This window comes from Brachyistius frenatus, unplaced genomic scaffold (assembly GCF_029030835.1).
Source record: "Brachyistius frenatus isolate BFR_SWC_R1_liver_20210118 unplaced genomic scaffold, ASM2903083v1 Contig_46, whole genome shotgun sequence".
In the NCBI taxonomy this organism is placed as follows: Eukaryota; Metazoa; Chordata; class Actinopteri; family Embiotocidae; genus Brachyistius; species Brachyistius frenatus.
The window spans coordinates 334,145-354,607 of NW_027210645.1; the positions used below are offsets into that span (position 1 = coordinate 334,145).

The 20,463-nt window shown below is 40.1% G+C and overlaps 1 protein-coding gene across 2 annotated transcripts; it reads left to right on the plus strand.

The window, feature by feature from the left end:
• The first annotated feature begins 9,041 nt into the window (after window positions 1–9,041).
• On the plus strand, window positions 9,042–14,434 carry paqr7a (progestin and adipoQ receptor family member VII, a). Of its 2 annotated transcripts, XM_069703373.1 has the most exons (3): window positions 9,042–9,207; window positions 9,541–9,605; window positions 11,660–14,434. In XM_069703373.1, exon 3 carries the CDS (start codon window positions 11,697–11,699, stop codon window positions 12,753–12,755), a length of 1,059 nt encoding a protein of 352 aa, XP_069559474.1. In that variant the 5' UTR covers window positions 9,042–9,207; window positions 9,541–9,605; window positions 11,660–11,696; the 3' UTR covers window positions 12,756–14,434. The 2 variants fall into 2 exon arrangements, with proteins under 2 accessions (XP_069559474.1, XP_069559473.1); XM_069703372.1 differs by lacking the exon at window positions 9,042–9,207 and having other exon boundaries at window positions 9,449–9,605.
• The last annotated feature ends 6,029 nt before the right edge of the window (window positions 14,435–20,463 follow it).

Below are 20,463 nucleotides of genomic sequence, written 5' to 3' on the forward strand. Positions count from 1 at the left end.
GTCACCCGGATGTTCGGGGAGAACCGGAAACTGCCTGATGATTTCGTTTAAAACAATAAAACAGATGCGCTCGTCCGTTTTGGTAAACAACAGGGAAAATGTGTGATAAACGCACATTATCAATACTTGTGTTCAATCAATCATTATCATTCATACGTCTGTATAAAAACATAGCAGAAATAAGTGCTCTCCAGCGTTGTCAAATTTGCACTGGATGTAGTCGTTTAATATATTAAAATGGGTTTTAGATTGAAAGGTATAACCGGAAGCGCTCTGTGTTATTTACAGTAACTTGGCACTGTTGAGCTTCTCGCCAGCAGCAGCTTCCGGGGTCTCCGAGAGCCAGCAAGAGGACTAGATCAGTGAAACTGTAGTCAAACAAGCTTGTTACGTCCTTTGACAGTCACACTGTTGGGAAAAATTACGTTTCACACTTCAAAGGCTTTCATTTATATACATTTTTCATTTTACCTCCTTCACATTCAAATCTTTTCATGGATGACTGCTGGTTTTAACCACTCAGTCCCCGGCCAAAGTCCAAAAGCTCTTTACACTTTGAATACACATTTTCTGTAATAGAATAATATATAGGAAAGGTACAAATCAAGAAACAACTGATGCAAAGTTGCATTCAAGATTTATAAATATATAAACTATATGTAGAATTTAATAATGAAAATGATTTTCCTTCTACAAAACAATCCTCCAGCTAATCTCTGTTGGAATTTAGGTCTCCCAGAGAAATGATGGTCTTACATCACCCAGTAAGTACAATACACAAAAGCTTGTATGCTACATCAAATCTTCATCAGCTTTTTACCACAGTAAATCGATGTCATTAATGGAGCAGAAATGAGTCATCATTTAACAGATGACTCAAAAATGTGTCTGTTTAAGTCATTTTCAAGTACAAACACAGAGCAATCTTTGGTTTAATATGATGATTTGATGCTTTTAGCATTTTTAGGTTACTGTGAAGGGAATATTATTTCATTGTGGATTGTTGATCAAACAAAATAAGACAATAGAAGTAAGTAAGATGTCACTTTTGGCTTTATTTCCACAATATTTTCATCATTTGTAGACAAAAAACGCCAAACCAACACGATCTTTGACATACTAAATAGTAAATAGATAGTAAAGAAACCAAAATTGTTTATGAGTTCTGACTTTTTCTGTGTTTTTATTTCTCTTGAATAATTCAGACTTGATAATTCCAGTCAAACAACCTGAAAAGCAAAACAAAATCATAATTGAATGAACTGGTCACAACTACACCTCCTCATGAGGGGTCAGGAGCAGGTATGGATTTATTTCAGATGTTAAAAGCCTAAATGTTTTGGAACTATTGGTAATAATTAAAAACATAGACATAGTTAAGCCTTTCTTGCCTCATCCTCCGCTTTAGGAGAGAAACTATCTGTATTTCTCATCACATAAAAACATGACAGCTCATTTTGCTCTTAAGGAACTGTATGCAAAACAAAACCAGAGAATGATAACTTGAGTAACAGTATAATCCAACATAAAACTAAACCTACCAAATATAATAATAGAGCAGTAATTAAAACAATCCCACTGTATTTGAATTGGGCGAGGTAAATAGTCTTTCGCCAGGACACATCGCACCATCATGTTTTGTGACAGTTTTGAGTCATACTGCATCATCTGTGATTGTACCTGTAACTACTGTATATGTCCACTAAGCAACTTTGGGGAACACTTAAGCAAACACATGCAGTCAAAAGCTTTCATATTTTCTCACTAAAACTTTCCAGTGTTGAGTTTGAACTGGTTCATTGTTATTATTCCAAATTCTATCCTGTTGTTCTTTAACGGGACTTCTCTCCAGTTCATAGGAAAAAAAAGGCCTGTGTTTGTTTTCATGCCAGCACACTGAGAAGCCTCCAGCGGTGGTGGTGGTGGAGGTGGAGGTGGAAGGCTCCAGCTATACTGAAGGAGTTATCTGTGGCAATGGTAGAAATGGAAACAAAGATGAACCCAAGGGATGTGCAGGGGCCCTGTGTACTCCATACTGGGTCCCATTAAACGTGACAGGTGATAAATTGTGTGAAGGGCAAAAACAAACTACGCAGCAAAAGCAAGCAGACATTGATAAACGAAGGAACACTCGACTCATCATCGGGGCGCTGAGGGAATTCTCCGGCAAAATGCCACTTCGATATCTGGCTGAGCCATCTAACCCAATTAGGACAGAAGACGCACTGCTGTAGGAAGTGTAACTTTGTGACATGTTATCCTTTTCAGTCAAAGGTTTGAAAAGTAAAATGTCAAGTGTCTGTTCGTTTCCGTCTCGGCTCCCTGGTCAGTGGTTACCCAGAGATAAAAGGACGGTCTAATTCGACAGTTTTAGAAACATATTGGAGAATGTGAATTTATCAAAGTTTCTATAAAAGAGCAAAGAAGTTAAAAAAAAAAAAAAAAAGAGGTTATTTTTACTGGTTACTAAGGCCCTGATTGGAAACAGGAAAAAAACACTCCTTAAATCATCATTTTAAATCGCACACTTTCCCATATATGTCACTTCATGAAGTCCCAAGAGGTGAAGTGTTTTTTATTAAAAGCCAGCCATGGTGAGCTGTCGCTTAAAAAAAAAAAAAAAGAAACACCAGCACACACAAATTAATCTCCCATAATAAATCATCCATTGATTCTGTGTAATTTGTTCAAATTGTGATATTGATTTTGTGTTGACAACGGCACGTTTTTGAACCTGTTTTGAAAGGCTAGATTCCCAAGGATCCCTCGGGGTCTCGGCTCACTCAGATCACTATGTGGCAATTAGTTTGTGGTCATTTGAATAACTGAAAATATGCAAGGGAATTTACATCATGACTGCAGAGCATGAACTGATGAGGGCAACCTGACGTAAACATACCTCTTTTTTAGGTCTAATATCTAATTAATGATAGAAATATAACCACCAGAACACTGATCACAAGGAGTGAATTTAGTGAATGACACCATAATCACTTGTGAAAAAAAAATGACTGACTTTGTATTTGATGGGAGACTTTGATGCTTTTTGAACGTGAGTCTTTTGGAGTCATACGTTTTGGGGAGCCAGCCCCCAGTGGCCCTCAGTGGTACTGCACTTTGAAGCACTTCTGTTCAGTTCTTCAGTTTGAAACTAGGAAGTGGTGATGGATTTACATAAAGTTTAGATCAACTCATCCTGAAGTGCTGTGCTATGAGAATCTATATTCAAACTCTTTATTATTTTTGTGCCTTAATGTTGTATATTACTATGTGTATTTCTACGTATATAGAACACAAACCGTGGCTGGTTTCTCTGGACTAAATATAATGAAAGTGAATTCATCCACTTTGCACGGAGAGTGGGAATAATGTGGGGCCAGTGGGGCCGACAGCAAATGTTTTCCCCCAGAAGGTAACTGTCTCTGTTGCAACCTTGAATTTATCTCAGCTTTGATGTACTTTAATGTTTTCTCACAGCTGATGTTGGGATGTACCAGACCAACTGTTATAATCTGTAAATTAAGAAAAGAACAACTGTATTTCCTGTTCAGGGCATCATAAAAGCACAAACGATCACATTTACTCCTTTCTGAATGAATTACCATACATTACCAGCAGTAACTACCTGCTACAAAAAGAAGCACTGCCCCCGTGTGGATGTATTGGAGAGTCACCACATATTGGACAATGCAGAAGAACACGTTTTAAGTGACATATACACAAACCCAGAGTTGACCTTACAGGAAAACCGGTCACATCTCCTGACTCATTAATGTGTACTATTTTAGCTCCACTTATCCTCTTCTCATTACAGTTTATTCATTTCATGGACAACATTATATGAGCAGTCGGGTGTGATTTAAAAGCTCCTGTGTGTTCTGTTGGAGCAGGTATCTGGAAACGTCTTCTGGGACCTCAGAGTCGAGGACACCTCGCTGCCGCCTCATCGCTGGCTTCCTGTCTAGTTCCACTGGAACATTTCCACTGATGATCTCCCACAACAACCTGCTGTGATGGCAGAAGCTCCTAAGGAAAGTGTGTTTGCACTCTTGCTCGTTTTTTTACATTCACATCACCTTTTTCAGACAGCAGGAAGCTTTGAGGATTGCCAATGACTATTATTCTCAAAGGACTTCGTAGTTACTGATTCCATCAGTTTATATCCATGTGACGAGTGGATGAGTCGATTCTAGTTATTTGTTCTTTTAGGTCTGTTACGCTTTAAATTCCATTTGTGGGATCCATGAATTTGATCTTGTCTTGTGTATTAATGTGTATCATCACTTAGAAATATGACACATGTTGTAAAGCTAGATGGACACAGTTGCGCTCTACATGACAAACCATATGTTTAAAGCCAATAATGCAAGATCTGCATTTGGAGATATTTTATTTCAGTTTAATGCAAAGTTCCTAACAATTATTTAATTAATGAAATGATTGAACTAGAGAGGGAATCATTAGTTCAATGGTAATTTAATTTTAAACAAAGGCAAGACAGGTTGAGTCAATGATCTAAGAAGTACTACTTATGATGCAAAAACATTGCCAAAAAACTGAGCAACTGTGTTTAGAAACAGGAAGTGTGCCAATATTTGTGAGAGCGATAAACAGTGAGGGAGTGAAAACCACAAGCTCAGTGTATCTTCATCAGACACCACAGCGGGTGTCCATATTTAATCTGACAAATTAAATGAGCAGTAGGTAGGATTTAGTGGCATCTAGCGTTGAGGTTACAGATTGCACCCAACTAAATACCCCTCAACTCCCCCCAAAAGTGGCAACCCACTGTGACATCACCAATTTGTTTGTGAACTGCTGTTTTGAAGCCTCCAGTTTGTCACTTCTTCAGTCACTGTCTTTTTTTTTTCTTTTCTTCAAGCAAGAAGTGATCATATTTGGACAAACTGGGGAGGAGTGAGCGATGGAGCTGACGTGGGATCGGACTGAGAACCTGAAGACAATACCCCCCCCCCCTCTCCCACCTATACCTGTAACCTGACTGCACGCCAGGCATGTCAATCAAATCAAGCACACACATAAGCAATATTTGTTTGCTTATGGAAGTATTTTCAGAAGGACCAGCAGAACACCGATCAGAAGAACTGAATTTAGCTGATGACACAAAATAACATGTAGACAAAATGTGTTGACTTATTATTTCAAGAGAGAAGTCAAAGCTTTTTTTTTTTTTGAGCCAGCCGTCGGTTTTATTGCACTTTAAAGCACTACTGCATTGGCTTCACTTTTCAGACCCACAGGCTCCATCCATTTTTATATACAGTATATGACTGCCTTTTCTACCAAGTGTGTCAGAGAATCTAGTGGCCACAAAATGGGAAAAAAAAACAGGAGACCCTCTCTAGAGGGTTTGTCCCTTCTAGGCTACTGTAGAAACATGGCCGTTCAACATGGTGCGCTCTATGAACGAGGACCTGCTCTCTTTATATGAAGGGCTCATTGTGTGGAAACAAAAACACAACAATTCTTAGTTTCAGGTGAGTATACACTAATGAAAACATTATATGTCAATAATATATTCCATTTCTGCCAATATATTCCCCTCAACCCTAAAACTGAAGCTTCAATAACAGGAATATTTGACTGACCTAAATTACATCAGAGGGTTTTTAAATCAGTCTCATCCATTAGACGAGTTGCAGCTTGTGAAGTTACTCACTGTGCAAATGACTTATTAACTTAACATCATGCACTTCCTTCTTTAAATGGGGAAGTTTTTCGGATGTGAAGTGAAATCCTTCTGATGAAATCCTCCCTTCAACCAGCAGTTAGTTAGTTTGTTGAGGGGCCACAGGTTCTGGTGGAGGACAGGAAGCTGTGGCTTACTGCAAACACGCCCTTTGTAAGCAGTTAGAAGAGTCTTGTATTTGCTGTTTCTGATTTTATTTTAGTGAAATGAGTAGAAAAATATGATATAATCTGTGTTCATCCTTCAGTCAGCCCCGTATCACAGAAAAAGGTGTAATACACACGGCCGTCTACTAAAGGGAGGACTGTTGCGATTGAGAGGTGGTTTGACGTGTCGAGATGTGAGAACAACATGTACGTAAACAGAAGCAGGTGATGGAGGTAATGATACAAACTACAAAGACCACTGAAGTCCCTGTATGACTTAGGATACCAGCATTTCAGTCTGCAAGGCGCTGAACCAATTCTTTTGGTAGGTTTGTTTCCTATCCAGCCACGTGAGTCGTCACCTGGTTCTGTTTTCCTGACGCAAGTGACAACACTGGTGTGACTGACCAGGCACAGAGGTGACCCTGTAGAAACCGTCCTGTGTCTTACAAGCTATATGTAATATTGGTTTGCTTTGGTACACACACACAAACTCATTTAATTATCTCCATGGGGATTTTCATTGACGTAATGCATTCAAAAGCCCCTTACCCTAATCTTAACCAGCAGGGCTAAATGCCTAACCCGAACCTAAACCCTCTTCTAAACCTCAAACCCTGTCCTCAGTCCCACCACCCACCCACCCAGCACCACCACCACCACCACACACACACACACACACACACACACACACACACACACACACACACACTGTACCTGCCTCCACCCTTCAGCAATAAACTAACCAATCTAATTCTAATAATAACCACAAGTCAACTGATTGTTTGCAAAACTCAAGACACAAAATTTCATAGAATAAAACTTCACAAATGTGCTGCTCATTTAAGACTAAAGCATTGAATAGATGAGACCAAATATTCTTCTTCAAACACCACAAAGCTCCACAGAAAATGTTTTAAATCAGAGTTCTTCTTTTCACTGTGGTTTTATGTTTCCATTTCAGAGAGCTCTGTTGAGACTTGCTTATATTTTTTTGTCTCCTAATTGAACGTGGCTACTTCTGTAACTCCTGTGGAGATGAGATATTTTAAAGAAAAGTTATTCTGGCAACATATGCATCAGAAATACTGCATTCATATGTTGTGTTTTTTTAGGCCTCGGCAGTGTCAGTAAGGTTTCTAAGAAAGCGGTCAGAGATACTAATAGTCGGACTTGTTGGAGACCATTACGTGTTCGTGCCTGAAAGGTAAAATTAAGTCTTGGGAAATTCGTCAGTAAACTGGATAGTTTACATTCAGCAGGGCTCTTCTGACTGTTGCTTCAGGCTGAGTAATGATGTAACCGGTCCAGCTCTGTTGGAGAGGATCCAAACTGAAGAGGAGATCTGTGAGGAAAACTGGACCTGATTACTGAATGGAAACTTTAGTAGTTTCACTACACAAACTGAATTTATTTCAGAACAAATATCACATGACCATATAGCAAACTAAACGCTACAGGGGACATACAACACTTTGAAATCTGGTATGATATCTAAAGCGCTCTTTAAACAGTTCACACCCTTAAAGTAACACTTTATTGGGGGGATATTCAGTTTCTTGTTATATGAGAGTGTTGGTACGAGTCTGTGAACCATCAATAGGAATCTACAGGAACTGTGTGATCAGTTTATCTTATCAGAGAGCAGGGAAAGGCAACCTGGCTCAGCCCCAAGGTGAAAGCAGAGCCAAAGAAACAGCCAGAGCTGCTTCCACCTGTGACCGGTGTTTGTGCTATGCTAAGCTAACAGGCTGCAGTTTCAAGGACAGACATGAGTGTCATATAAACAACGTTGAATGGTACATTTTTAACAAGATTTAATAATGACATTACTAAATAAGAGTGATTTTAATCCAGTAGTTATTTAGAAATAACATTCAATTGAATTAGTTCCTATTCAAAATGTTGTTGATTACAAAGGGTTACATGTGTATATATCTTTCTTGTGTCTATGTCCAGACAGCCTTCATTCATTTGGCAGAATGTGCTCAAATTTTGAACCTTGATTTTGTTTGGTTATCTTGTTTGAATTCGCTCTGCCTCTTTTTTCCTTCACTGCCGTCAGCTGTGATCGACATACTTTAAAAATAATTTCCACCTTAATTCAAGTTATATTGAAGAATTAAAAAAAAAAAAAGTTTGGCAGTTACATTTAGTTTTCAGCTTTATCTTCCAGTTTAAAACATTTGCCAGTAAAGTAATCAGAAAGTAATCCAATGTTGTATTTCTTTGGTGAAGATACGAAAATGGTTGCATTACTTATTTGATCTTTAACATGTTACTAGTCATCTGTAAACTACCGATTAGATTACATTTTAAAAGTGACCTTCCCAACACTGATTATTAAAATATAAACACCTCATCTGTCTCCTTTGGGTGCAAACTAATGTGTTTCCAGTTGAGTGAATATTTTACCAGACTTTCTTTTGCTCAGTCAGTTCTTCTGCAAACTTGAATAATTAAATATTAAGGTTTTTAAACTGAGAAGGTTTCATGATTGAAAATGTGCCTATTGTAGGAAAATAGGTTCCTGAAAGCCTTCAACAACCCTCTGTCTTTAAATCCAGTTAGAGTCGAGAGGTCCTCTGTCTCATGTCTCATGTCTCATGTCTCATATCTGTGTAAACTATGAGAAAAAAACTCACTGACAAAGAATGTTCCAGCATGTCACACCCACACAGTATAAACACACACACACACACACACACACACACACACACACACACACACACACACACACACACACACACACACACACACACACACACACACACACACACACAGTATAAACACACACACACACACACACACACACACACACACACACACACACACACACACACACACACACACACACACACACACACACACACACACACACACACACACACACACACACACACAGTATAAACACACACACACACACACACACACACACACACACACACACACACACACACACACACACACACACACACACACACACACACACACACACACACACACACACACACACACACACACACACACACACACACACACACACACACACACACACACACACACACACACACACAGTATAAACACACACACACACACACACACACGTTTTGAGAGGTGTTCAGGGATCGGACTTTACACTCATCCAGAGGTTAGATTGAGAAGACTGGGAGGACCGCTGTGATTGTGTGTGACAGGGTCCGGGCTCATCACGTCGGAGGGCTTTTCTCCGGGATTTTTTTTTTAATCTTTTTGTTCATTTGAGAAATCCACCTTCTTTCTCCTGACCCACCCGGCGTCCTGAGAATAAGAAGCAGAGTCCGACTTCCGGTGTTAGTTTTCAAAAATAAAGTACGTATCGACGTTTAACAATGAAGCATTCTCTGAAGTGCAGTTTAGACAGAAGTACCATTCAGATTTGAACGTTTGCTGTTTTTAATTACTTCTTTTCATTTTATTACATTTATTTATTATATTTTAAATGTTCCAATCTGCTTTGTTTGATGCATTTACATTCGCCCCCCCCCCCCCCCCAAAAAAAAATATGCTTTTATTTTTGTGACCAAAACACTTACTTTCCGGTATAATATTAGGTAAAAAAAAAAAAAAAAAAAAAAAAAGTAGGCAACTTGACGCCGATTTGTCACTTCAGAAGATTCAATCTGCTTAATGTTCACTCGGCAGGCGGAGGAAGAGGAAGAAGAGGAAGAGGCTCAGCTGCGGACCCGGAGGGAAACAACCGCGACCAGGTGAGACACTTTATGGCTCCTGGAAACCTTCACCGCCTGGAAAAGTGATGGACGTCAGCTAGAAGAAGTTCGGCCCGTGTCTCAGGCGGAGGCAGAACTTTTCTGTCAGGACTTGAGTTCAGTCCCGGGTTTCTAATAAACCGGCACGACTCACTTCGGTTAACCCAGGTGAGGTGTGCTTGGTTCTGGGTAGCCGGCGGGCAGCAGCGTGCTAATGTGAGGGGCGGGTGTGACAGGAGAGACCGTTTCTCCTGGAGGGCTTTTGGGGGCACCGAGGGGGGGGGAATCTGTCCGGTACTTGTTCTACCACAACTTAACATACTCAGTTTAAATAAGTAACCTCCAGGTAAAGTTCATCCGTTTCTTGTCTCTGCCTTTAAAGGGGCAATATGTAAGATTGAAGCATTACCACTCTGTACGCATTTATTTATTTCTGTACTTTTTTTTGTTCACACTTACATCAGTGCACTGAAACAGGAAAGAAAAGAATTTGAACAATTTCTGCCTCGCCCCAAGCATCTTATTCTGCATGATGTTTTGTAAAGAAAAGTTATAATATGTCACTATATATCTTCAGTATCGGCTGATATGTTATCTGCTGATATGGGAGGCTGCGGCTCAGTCGGTAGACTGGGTTTCACACTAATGAGAAGGTTGCTGGTTCAATCCCAGCTCCTCCTGTCCACATGCCCAAGTGTCCTTGAGCAAGACACTGAACCCTAAAATTGCTCCCAATGGTGTAACATCGGTGTGTTGTAAGTCGCTTTGGATAAAAGCGTCAGCTAAATGTAATGTAAAATGTCAGTCGGGCTTTAGTGGAAAGCAACGTGAACTCGGGTCATCTTCTTTTGGACCAGACTTAGAAGCATTGTTGTATTTACTTTTCCAGTTATCATTACAAGAGGTTCAAATACGTTGCTTGCTCCTCCTCTCATGTTGGACCAATGACTGTATATAAACGTGGATGTAGTTTCCGTGGGTAAAAGGCAGACGCAGAAGTTCCTTAAACTGCCACTATAGGTCAGCTTAAAAAAAAAGGTTCTGTTTCCGTAGGCTCCCATTCAACTTGTCTCATGAAATATGAAGTCAATACATTTTTACCACCAGTCATTATGTTGTTGTTAGCTGAAGTCGCTCCTTCTCATCAGCTTTCTGGCGGTCCATCTGATAATAAACCCGTCATTGATTAGAAATTAGGCCTCAGAAAGCCAGATCTTTGGTGGCCTGTCTGTTTGATTGACAGTAGTGTGTTTGTGGTCAGGTTTCCGCTGTAGGTGGGCGGGGCTTAGCGTTCTCCGGTTCGCAATCAGATCAGGTCAGATTAACTGCTCGCTGTTTCCTCTGCTTGTCCAAATATGGTAACTTCTGGCTCCAAAACGTAAACTACGTAACTATTGGTTACCTGTTGTGTTTAACTGAGGGTAAACTGGATGCCACATGATCCGATACTGATTCTTTAAATCCAGTCTTTGCATTTGCACATTTTCTTAATTACCATCTCCGCTAAATATGTATGTTTGCACTTTTTTATTTCAAGTAGGTGGTTCGGTTACAGTGATGTGTAAAATATCTTCTTTGTTACAGTCTATGTAGACCTGCTGCAGTTCATGAGACTGACTGATTATTGTTGCAAGTCAGGTCGGTTAACCGCAATTATGAAGTAGTTAATACGAAGCCCCGCTTGAAGCAATCATAAAATACTTTACACTGACATGACAGATCTGCATCCAGAGAAGTTTTACTTCAGGCTTCAACCTACAATCCTCCTGCAGGCTCAGCTAGCCACAGCGCTGTCACAGCCACTGTGTCTATAGTCAGGGCTGCTTTTCACATTAAAGTATGTTGGTGGTTTTATGTAATCTCCCAAATTTATGTGCAACAGATTTATATATTTTATGTAATCCTTGTTAAAGTATTGTGTACTTTGATTGATACTGATATTTGTAGTTTTACAGATATACAGACTTAATGCTTCACAAAATTGTTGAAAATGAAACACAAACAATAAACCTGTTACTTTTTGTCGATTTGAACAAGTAAGCCTTTCTCTGCAGGACCTACCCAGTGTATCCCAGTCAGCTACTGAGCCTCATGGCAACCATTGTGATGGAGCGAATCGGCCGCGTGTTCATCAGCCTGCAGCAGATCCGGCAGGTTCCCCGGATGCTGACGGAGGCTGCACCCTCCATGCCCGGCACGGTGGGAGACGCCGAGGTTCCCTGCTACTTCAGGGAGCGCTACGTCTGCACCGGCTACCGACCGCTCAACCAGACCTGGCGCTACTACTTCCTGTCCTTGTTCCAGTGGCACAACGAGACCGTCAACATCTGGTCTCACCTGCTGGCGTGTTTCGTGTTTCTGGTTAAATTGCGGCAGCTCTCTGAGACGGTGGACTTTGCTGACGACCCCCATTCGTGGCCCCTGCTGGTCCTGATCCTGTCCTCCTTGACCTACTCAGCATTCAGTGTAGTAGCTCACTTACTGGGCGGCAGATCAGAGCTGTGTCACTGCTTCTTCTTCTTCCTGGACTACGTAGGGGTGGCGCAGTATCAGTACGGCAGTGCTGTGGTCCACTTTTACTACGCTGTGGATGAGAGCTTGCACAGACACGTGCAGGGCGTCTTCATGCCCGTTGCCGCGGCGCTCAGCTGTCTCTCCTGCCTGGGATGCTGCTACGGTAAATACTTCAACCACAACTCTCCGTCCTGGGTGCGTAAGGTGTGTCAGGTGGTGCCCTCGGCGCTGGCCTACATCTGGGACAGCAGTCCTGTGGCTCAGAGACTCTTATCCTGGTCCAGCAACGACCCGGCCCTCAGCTACCACTTTGGCCAGGTGGCTTTCTTCCTCAGCTGTTCCTTCTTCTTCACCTTCCCCCTGCTGGAGCGCTGCTTTCCCGGACAGTGCGACTTTTTGGGGCAGAGTCACCAGTTGTTCCACGTTTTTCTCTCCTGCTGCACCCTGTGTCAGATCTACGCTGCTCACATTGACTACGTGTGCCGCAGGAAGCTGTACTCACGTTTGCATAAGAGCGGTGAGGCAGCTCTCTTCGTTGGACTATATGTGGTCACTGTGGTTACATGTGCACTGATTGCAGCCTTCGTGTTGAGGAAAGTTAAACAAGTGCTGCACTTCAAAGCAAAGTCCAAGTAATAGATGGAGTAGCATCTCTGTGCCTTTCCTCCCAGATGCTGCTTTTATTCAAAGGGAACTAATCACTTATTTTTGCTGCAGGCTAAAACTGTAAATAACAAACTACAAGAGGGAAAGATAATAATATCAGGAGTTAGTATTATATGTTTTTATACATTACAGTTTTTGGAATAACACACAGGATAAGCATTTTTAATGTATAACAGAAATTTTTCACAGTTTATTAAACCTTTCAGAATTTAAATAGCACTGCCTATACGCCCAGCTGGGATTATATTATACAATGTTCTTGTAATGTTTTCAGAGGGAAGTTTTCATTTTGTTCCCAAAATGTTTCTTTTAAAGGAAGGATAACGCTCTTGTTTTTCATAACATTCTCTAAATGTCTAAATTATTTTTTAATAAATTGTTTGAATGTTATAATTGTAAAGTTGAACGACGTGCTTTAAAAAAACGCTAAACGAATGTTTCGTGTTAACATTGTTGAAATATTAAAAAATGTTTTTACAGGATATTTTTCTACCTTTAGGAAATATATTCTGGGAGCAAAACAAAAACTTCCTGCTGAAAACATTCCTACAACATTACATCATTTCTAGCCGGTTGGACATTGTGTTACTTATGAAACAGATGGAATGTATTTGGATTTGTTTGGTTGGGAAGTTTTTGTGATAATATATGGAAGAGCATATGAAATATGCAAATATTTATTTTTTATATTTTGAAAGCGACAGACTGTCTTGTTATTAACACTGTGGCCACATTTGACTCATAAAAAAACAGTTTAAAGGAATCAATGAACGGTAAAAATTGACATTTGAATCAAAGCTCAGACCCTTTAATAAAACCTTTTTTTTTTTTTTAATCTCCCATTTTACAGTGTAGTAACAATTGAAACATGTCAGGCCTTTATCACTGCGCCTGAGAGCCTGTATGGTTTTAACATTTTATGATGAATGCAGCATAAAGGCGGTGCTGATTGAGCGTCACCTATAATATAAGATTTTTACTGTTGCTATCAGATAATGGCAGATCCTTCGGTAACTAAAGCCTTCGGATTAAAGATGCCATTTAAAGTCTCCGAGGTAACGCCATCAAATGTTTTTTAGTATCAGAGACTTCAAGCTTTTCTTTATGTCGTACTTGCACACGTTTGACTTCATAGCAGTTAGATCTAACCGAGACTGTATTCATGAAAGCTGGTCGTGTTTTAAAATATAATGCCAGTCTTAACTTCTTCATTGTGTCATATTGTAGACTTGGATTATATTTGTTTAGCTTATTCCTGAAGTCACTGGATTCTATCATACTGGAAAGCTTATTTGTGCCTTATTATATTCTGAAAAAGTGAATGTGGATGTTACTTGAGTGTTACATAAATGTAAACATACTGTAGTGATTTATATCTGTTGGAGATAATAATGCCTACTACTGGGAAAGATGTAAAAACAGTAGGAATTAGTTTGGTACCTAATTTAAAGCAGGTCTGGAGGCAGAAATAATCACATTTGTTAAAACTCAACATCTCTGAACTTTCTTTGACTTTCATGTGTGAAACTTTGACTGATCATGTGAAATTTGATCTCCTGACATCGTGCTCTCTGCGGTTTTACATTTCTTTGGTACTTTTTTCACTCTTAGCAACAACAAAACTTGTTTAAAAATGAAGTCGTAATCTCTGCAGTTTGACAACCTGAACATGTTTTTTCCCGTCTCTGCTCTGTTATTACAACAGACATGTCAGAACTGGTCTCAGGCTCACGGGAAATGGTGCCACAAAAATACTGAAGTAACAATGATATTAGATTGTTTTTTTATGAGACATATGAAGTGAACCTCATAGAGAAAGGTTCTGTTCCAAGACTGTTTTAGGCTGCTTCACCCACATCATCTGATCCCAACCTTTGGACTTGCTGGGGTGAAGGTGCCTCAGCCCACGGTCCAGACCAATAGAGGTGGTCTTGAACCAGATCAAAAGGGACCATCATTTGCTGCGTTTGCAATGTGAACAGTTTTAGTTTCAATCAAACAGAAAAGGATTTTGTCCAAAGTGACATCATGTCGCTCTATACTAAACAAGTGTACGTTGGGTTTGATGACAGGCCATTGGTATGTCATGCAAAGTTTTTTAGTGCGCTCGCAATAATTGCAAAGTGAAACCAAAAGTAACCGTATCAAATGAACATAATGTAACAAAAACACTAACCTTGGTTTGGATGTGGAGGTGTGGAAACATCCTTCGACTTTAGTATAGTTACAAATGTCATTGGGATTTTGAACGTTTTCTGGTAGGACAGAACCCAGATGTTCTAGTTTCACTTTGGTTCTTTGTTGGTCCTATTTATCAGGAGCATTTCCACCTTTGAGTACAAAGGAAGGAACAACATGGTCTCTTCATTGTTATCTATCCAGAAGCAGACACATAACCTACCCACAGTTTCTGCAGCATGGACTCAGAACCAGAAGCTGCAAATGAAATCAAACCTCTCTTCTCACTGTAAAAGATAAAATGCAGGTACTGTAATCTTAATGGATGAAGGGTTGAGAAACATGAGTACAGTGAACCCTCGTTTATCGCGGGGGTTACGTTCCAAATAGAGACCGTGATAGGTGAAATCCGTGAAGTAGTAACCTTTATTTTTTTTACAATTATTATACAATGAAATACTCCATAATACATTGAAACCAAAGAACAAAACCTTTTTACAAGCCCAAGCATTTGTTTAACAAATAAAAGTACTGTATAAATGTTTTTTTTTTACAAATAACTACTGTACTGTAAAATAATAATTTGAATCATCAATACGAACTGAAGGCTTCAAATTGCTGAGATCGGCACCGCCCCACTGCGACCCGAGTCATTGGATTAGAACGGGAGGAAATGAAAAATGATTATGAAAACAAATACAAAGTACAGTAGGACAAATAGTGACTCGTGTATTTCACTGCTCTTCTGACTGAGCCGCTGCATCCTGACTCCGCTCTGCAGCGGTTCTTTCTTCTAAAGCCGGCGGTGCAGGTGTGGTTTTTCAAGAGAAGAACATAGTTATCGGTAGTTGTTGTCGCTCTTTTTTCTTCTGGGCAAAAAGATTCTTATAAACCGACATGCCACCATCGATTATTTTTAATTTGGCAAGCTGTTTTACGTACGTGTACATATTAAACCGCAACGTTATTGACAAACAGGTAGAGAAGAAGCGGAGAGACTGTTTAGCCAATCAGAATGCAGAACACAATGCACGATGCAAATCCGTGAAGCAGCGAGACCGTGAAAGGTGAACCGCGTTATAGCGAGGGTTCACTGTATACCATGACAAGGCTTTGATGTAAAACAGACGCCCCAACCTAATGGCTGTTCCTCTAGGGATGTCTCAATGGTTAATTGGTCTCCATAGCAACCTTTTAAACAATGTTCCTCGCTGCAGGGCCTCAGCTGTTATTTACATATTGTACGGACACACTTGACAGTGAGTTGCTGTGCATGTGTTTCAGCAATTTGTCTGCTCAGAATATCAAGTAGCACCAAGTGAATCTGAGTCGACATGATTACACAGGTCGGTAGGACTTAGCAAAACTATTATTAAAATATGGTCATATATACTGATATTTACACATCTGAACAAATCTCACAAATGTTCCCTTTATTATTAAAAATATTTTTTTAATAATTTGTTATTGTGGTTGCAGAGATATACTCTTTTTTTTATTATGGGTATGCAATTTTCGAGCAGAGGACTAAAAAAAAAAAAAAAAAATAGGTGTGTTTTTAAAGGGTTTAAGGTTCATGTGGCCACATCGATGGAGGGTCAGCTGCTGGCCATGACTGCTGGGTAGTTCTGTTTCTGAGGTGTCAGAAATGGAAAATGTTTTTTCAGTGTGGGAAGTGCAGGCATTAAGCCTACTTCTCTTTGAGCCAATGGCAGCGCTGAATCTGAGAAAAACACAACAGCTTTTTTTTTTTTCGACCAGGTGTCTTGGCAACAGTCAAGTAGGTGAGTGAACTCGGTGCACTTTCTTTCAGTGTTTCATGCTTCTGGTGGATGGCTGGCAATTAGGGGTAGAACGGTGGTAAATATTTAACTGGGAAGCAAGCACATCATTGTCCCCCGTTTAGGTCCATAGTGGTGGAAAGGGTCCGCCTGTTGACCACGATCTCTTGAAGCCCCAGATTGGGATTAGATCTCGAATGGGTGTTCAGACAAAAACGAACTGCTCGAAAGCAACATTCATCGGTGCTCATGTTGCTGCGGTTCAGGGGTGTCTCCCACAGCCCGGTGCAAACCAGAACCCAATTTTACTTTAAGAATATTGGTCACAGGGTAGAAAACTGAAGCTGTGAGTGACAGTCGGCGCAACCAGGCTATGTCTCGATAGCTGCAGTATTGAGTTATGTGGCCGACAGAAGGCCTCGAGGGTGAATCAAACTCTGGCTGATATTGATCAAGCAACGAACCTTGGAATACTTTCTCTCATGAAGGTTACAGCTTCCTCCTCTCTGTGCATGTCACGGTGCTGTGCACTGTTCACGCGCAACAGGAGCAGTCTCTGAACGTTTTGATTCACCCTCGTGCTGAACCTTCGATTGCCTTAAAACCCTTGTAGGTAAGAAGGATTCAAAGGCTCCTAAGACTCCCATTATAATATTATATAGCTAATTAGTTAGGCTTAGCTACCGTAACTGTGGCAGACTGTTCTGCCAGGCAAAACGGCTATTAAACACATAACTACTTTTAGGCTCTTGGGCAGTGCCACTTTTCTTGTGATTCCATATTACGGCTCTACTAGAGCCTGAAAAATGTGCCTAATCTTTCTTCAGCAAATTTTCAGTGCTGTATTTGTTTCTGATTGAGTTTTCTGATTTGCTATTGGCCCCCTCTGACCTGTTCTTGGTGCCCCCCTGTGGCACATCCTCTAAAAAAAAACTAAACTTGCCCTTCTTTCAGGTTTCAGTGACACATGAAATAGAATCCAGGAACTCCAATAAGTCAAATAGATCAATTAGATGAGTTTGAAGGCTTATCGGACGCTAAAATACTGTACAACACTGTATAATATACATTTGTACAGTGACATGAAAGTTATTTGGTAAACAATCATTTAATCTTTTGTGACATTTGTGAGGTTGAAATACAACCTTCTTGTTACATTGTGATTTACCAATATGCCATATGCAATCATAGTACATGTATCAGTGTGCTTGGCGCAGCTTCGTGCCAAATGACATTGCATTGAAATTACTTTTCAGTTTATTGCCACAGCCCTCAGGTTGAAGCAGACAACTTGACATAATCTCAACTTTTAAAAGCAAAAGTATCGTGCAAGATTTTAAGAATAGTTACTTCCTAATCAAGGCCTCATTACATTACATACGTATCACATTCAGTAGGTGTCCCGCTGGTTTTGAATTGAGGATGTGCTTCTTATTTAGCCAAAGAATCTTTTTTAAAAATGATAAATTATCATAATATCTACTTTGTTTGACAAAATAACAAGAAAATACCACTTTTGTTCAAAGGCTAAATTTGTGTTGCTAACTAAGGCCTCTTTACTGCATGATGGAGACCACACAGGTTTTATACTTATGTATATATTTTTTCCATCAGTTTCTGAGTTGAATGCCTTTGCATGTAATTGTTTGTTCCACATACATCAGTATCATAATGTTGATTTTAATAGATTATTTTGAGTGTCTCCTGGAGGCTGGGTAAAATGAGGAAAGCAACAAAAATTAAAAAAAAAAATATATATATATATATAATTATTTGATATTTAAAAAAGACATTAATTAACAGTTTTCACAAAAATAAGACATTTCTAAAGGTCTCTTTTCAGAATAAATATTTTTCAGCAGCCTACCTGCTGTCTCCAAATGGTCCTGAGCTCACCTCAATGTGGCTGGAGGACAACACGTCAAGAACCTGTCAGGTGCTTTTGTGCAAACACAGCAAACACTTTATAGGAAGCATACTGACACTTCATATCAGCGTTTCTGCCCTGGACGGTGCGACTTTGTGGGACAGAGTCATCAAATCTTCCATGTGTTATTATTTTGCTGCACCCTGTGCCAGATCCAGGCCTACCAAGTAGACTACGTGTGCCGCAGGAAGCTGTACTCATGTCTGCTTAAGAGCGGTGAGGCAGCTCTCTTCGTTGGACTATATGTGGTCACTGGTTGCATGTGCATTAGTTGCAGCCTTCGTGTTGAGGAAAGTTAAACAAGTGCTGCACTTCAAAACCAAGTCCAAGTAATAGATTGGTTGAGATTCACTTGACTCGATTAAAAAGTAAGAAATCTGCTGACAAGAACCTCTAAAACTAAATTATTAACACGTCATATCTCATTTTGTTTATTTTCACAAAATGACAAGCAGCAGTTCTACATGCTGGTCTATTATTTGGCTGAATGTTTAGGCAGCCTCTTCTAGTTGCCTGGCAAACCGGCATGATGTTAACTAGAGCCCATTCATAGACTGTACAGTGAACCCTCGTTTTTCGCGGGGGTTACGTTCCAAATAGAAACCGTGATAGGCGAAATCCGTGAAGTAGTAACCTTTATTTTACAATTGAAATAGATAGAACTGGACATTAAATATATCTACGTTACATATAGTCGTAATGTGATTTCAATGCACGATGCAAATCCGTGAAGCAGCGAGACCGTGAAAGGTGAACCGCGTTATAGCGAGGGTTCACTGTATATATAAATGGACGCAGTGTCCGGGTCTGAGAAGAGAAGCCAATGCGGAACTGCCTTAAAGTGCAGTATCACTGAAGGCCACAAATAAACCGTTCCATCCCGATCCGTAAGTCATCATGGTGCCATGAGCTCAATTCACAGGGTTCTGGTTGTAATAATTTGGTGATTAATTAGATATTAGGCCTCTGGGATGTTAGTAGACGTGGCTGGTTTGATTGACACATCTGGGATACAGTCAGGTTTCCAGTATTGGTTGGTGCTCATTGTGTCCATCAGATCCGCCCCTCACTTCACATCTGGCTCCAAACGCCACAAAAACCAAGGTAGCGATGGCCAAAATGACATGAGGCTTTAAAATAGCAGTTAATAAACCAATGGGTGGGTTGGCACTTGAGTTCATGTGAATTGGGTGTTAAAGCTCATTTGCGCAGATTCAGTTTAAATCCTGGTGTGTGCAAGCCTTCAGACTTCTGCTTTGTACAAATTAACAAATGAGGCAAAACCTGTTCATAAGGGAGCTTTAGAGGTGCTGGGAGACTATTTTTTGTAATTTTTTTTTTACTTTGGATAGAACCAGACAAGCGGTTTGCTGCTGCTCCCAGTCTGTACTCTGTCTTCTGCTCTGTTTCCTGACACCAGCTTCACTATCTATTAAATAGACATGAGAATGCCTCTTCATCTTCTTAGGTATATTTTTTTTAAATGACATACTGTCCCCTGAAGGAACTGTCTCCTCTATGCATTTTTTTGTATTTATTCTATTTATACTTTTTAGAAGTCTTTTTTGTCTTGTTGTCATAAAAACAAATGTTAACCATCGCATCCACTTCTCCAACCCACCTGCTTTGTGGATGAAGACTTTTAGATCTTCATCACCAAAGCAACACGAGTCCAGGAGGTGAGTTACAAACTATAACTCTGTAGCTCATTGTAATGAGTCAACATGTAGACATGTGGGCAGCCTCCCTTAAAAGAAAAAAAAAAAACGAGTTTCCCGTTTTCCACGTATGA

Coding starts and splice junctions, on each gene's coding strand:
- paqr7a (XM_069703372.1), top strand. CDS start 9,526: ATGTTCACTCGGCAGGCGGAGGAAGAGGAAGAAGAGGAAGAGGCTCAG. Junction 9,606..11,659: donor AGGGAAACAACCGCGACCAG/GTGAGACACTTT, acceptor CTTTCTCTGCAG/GACCTACCCAGTGTATCCCA.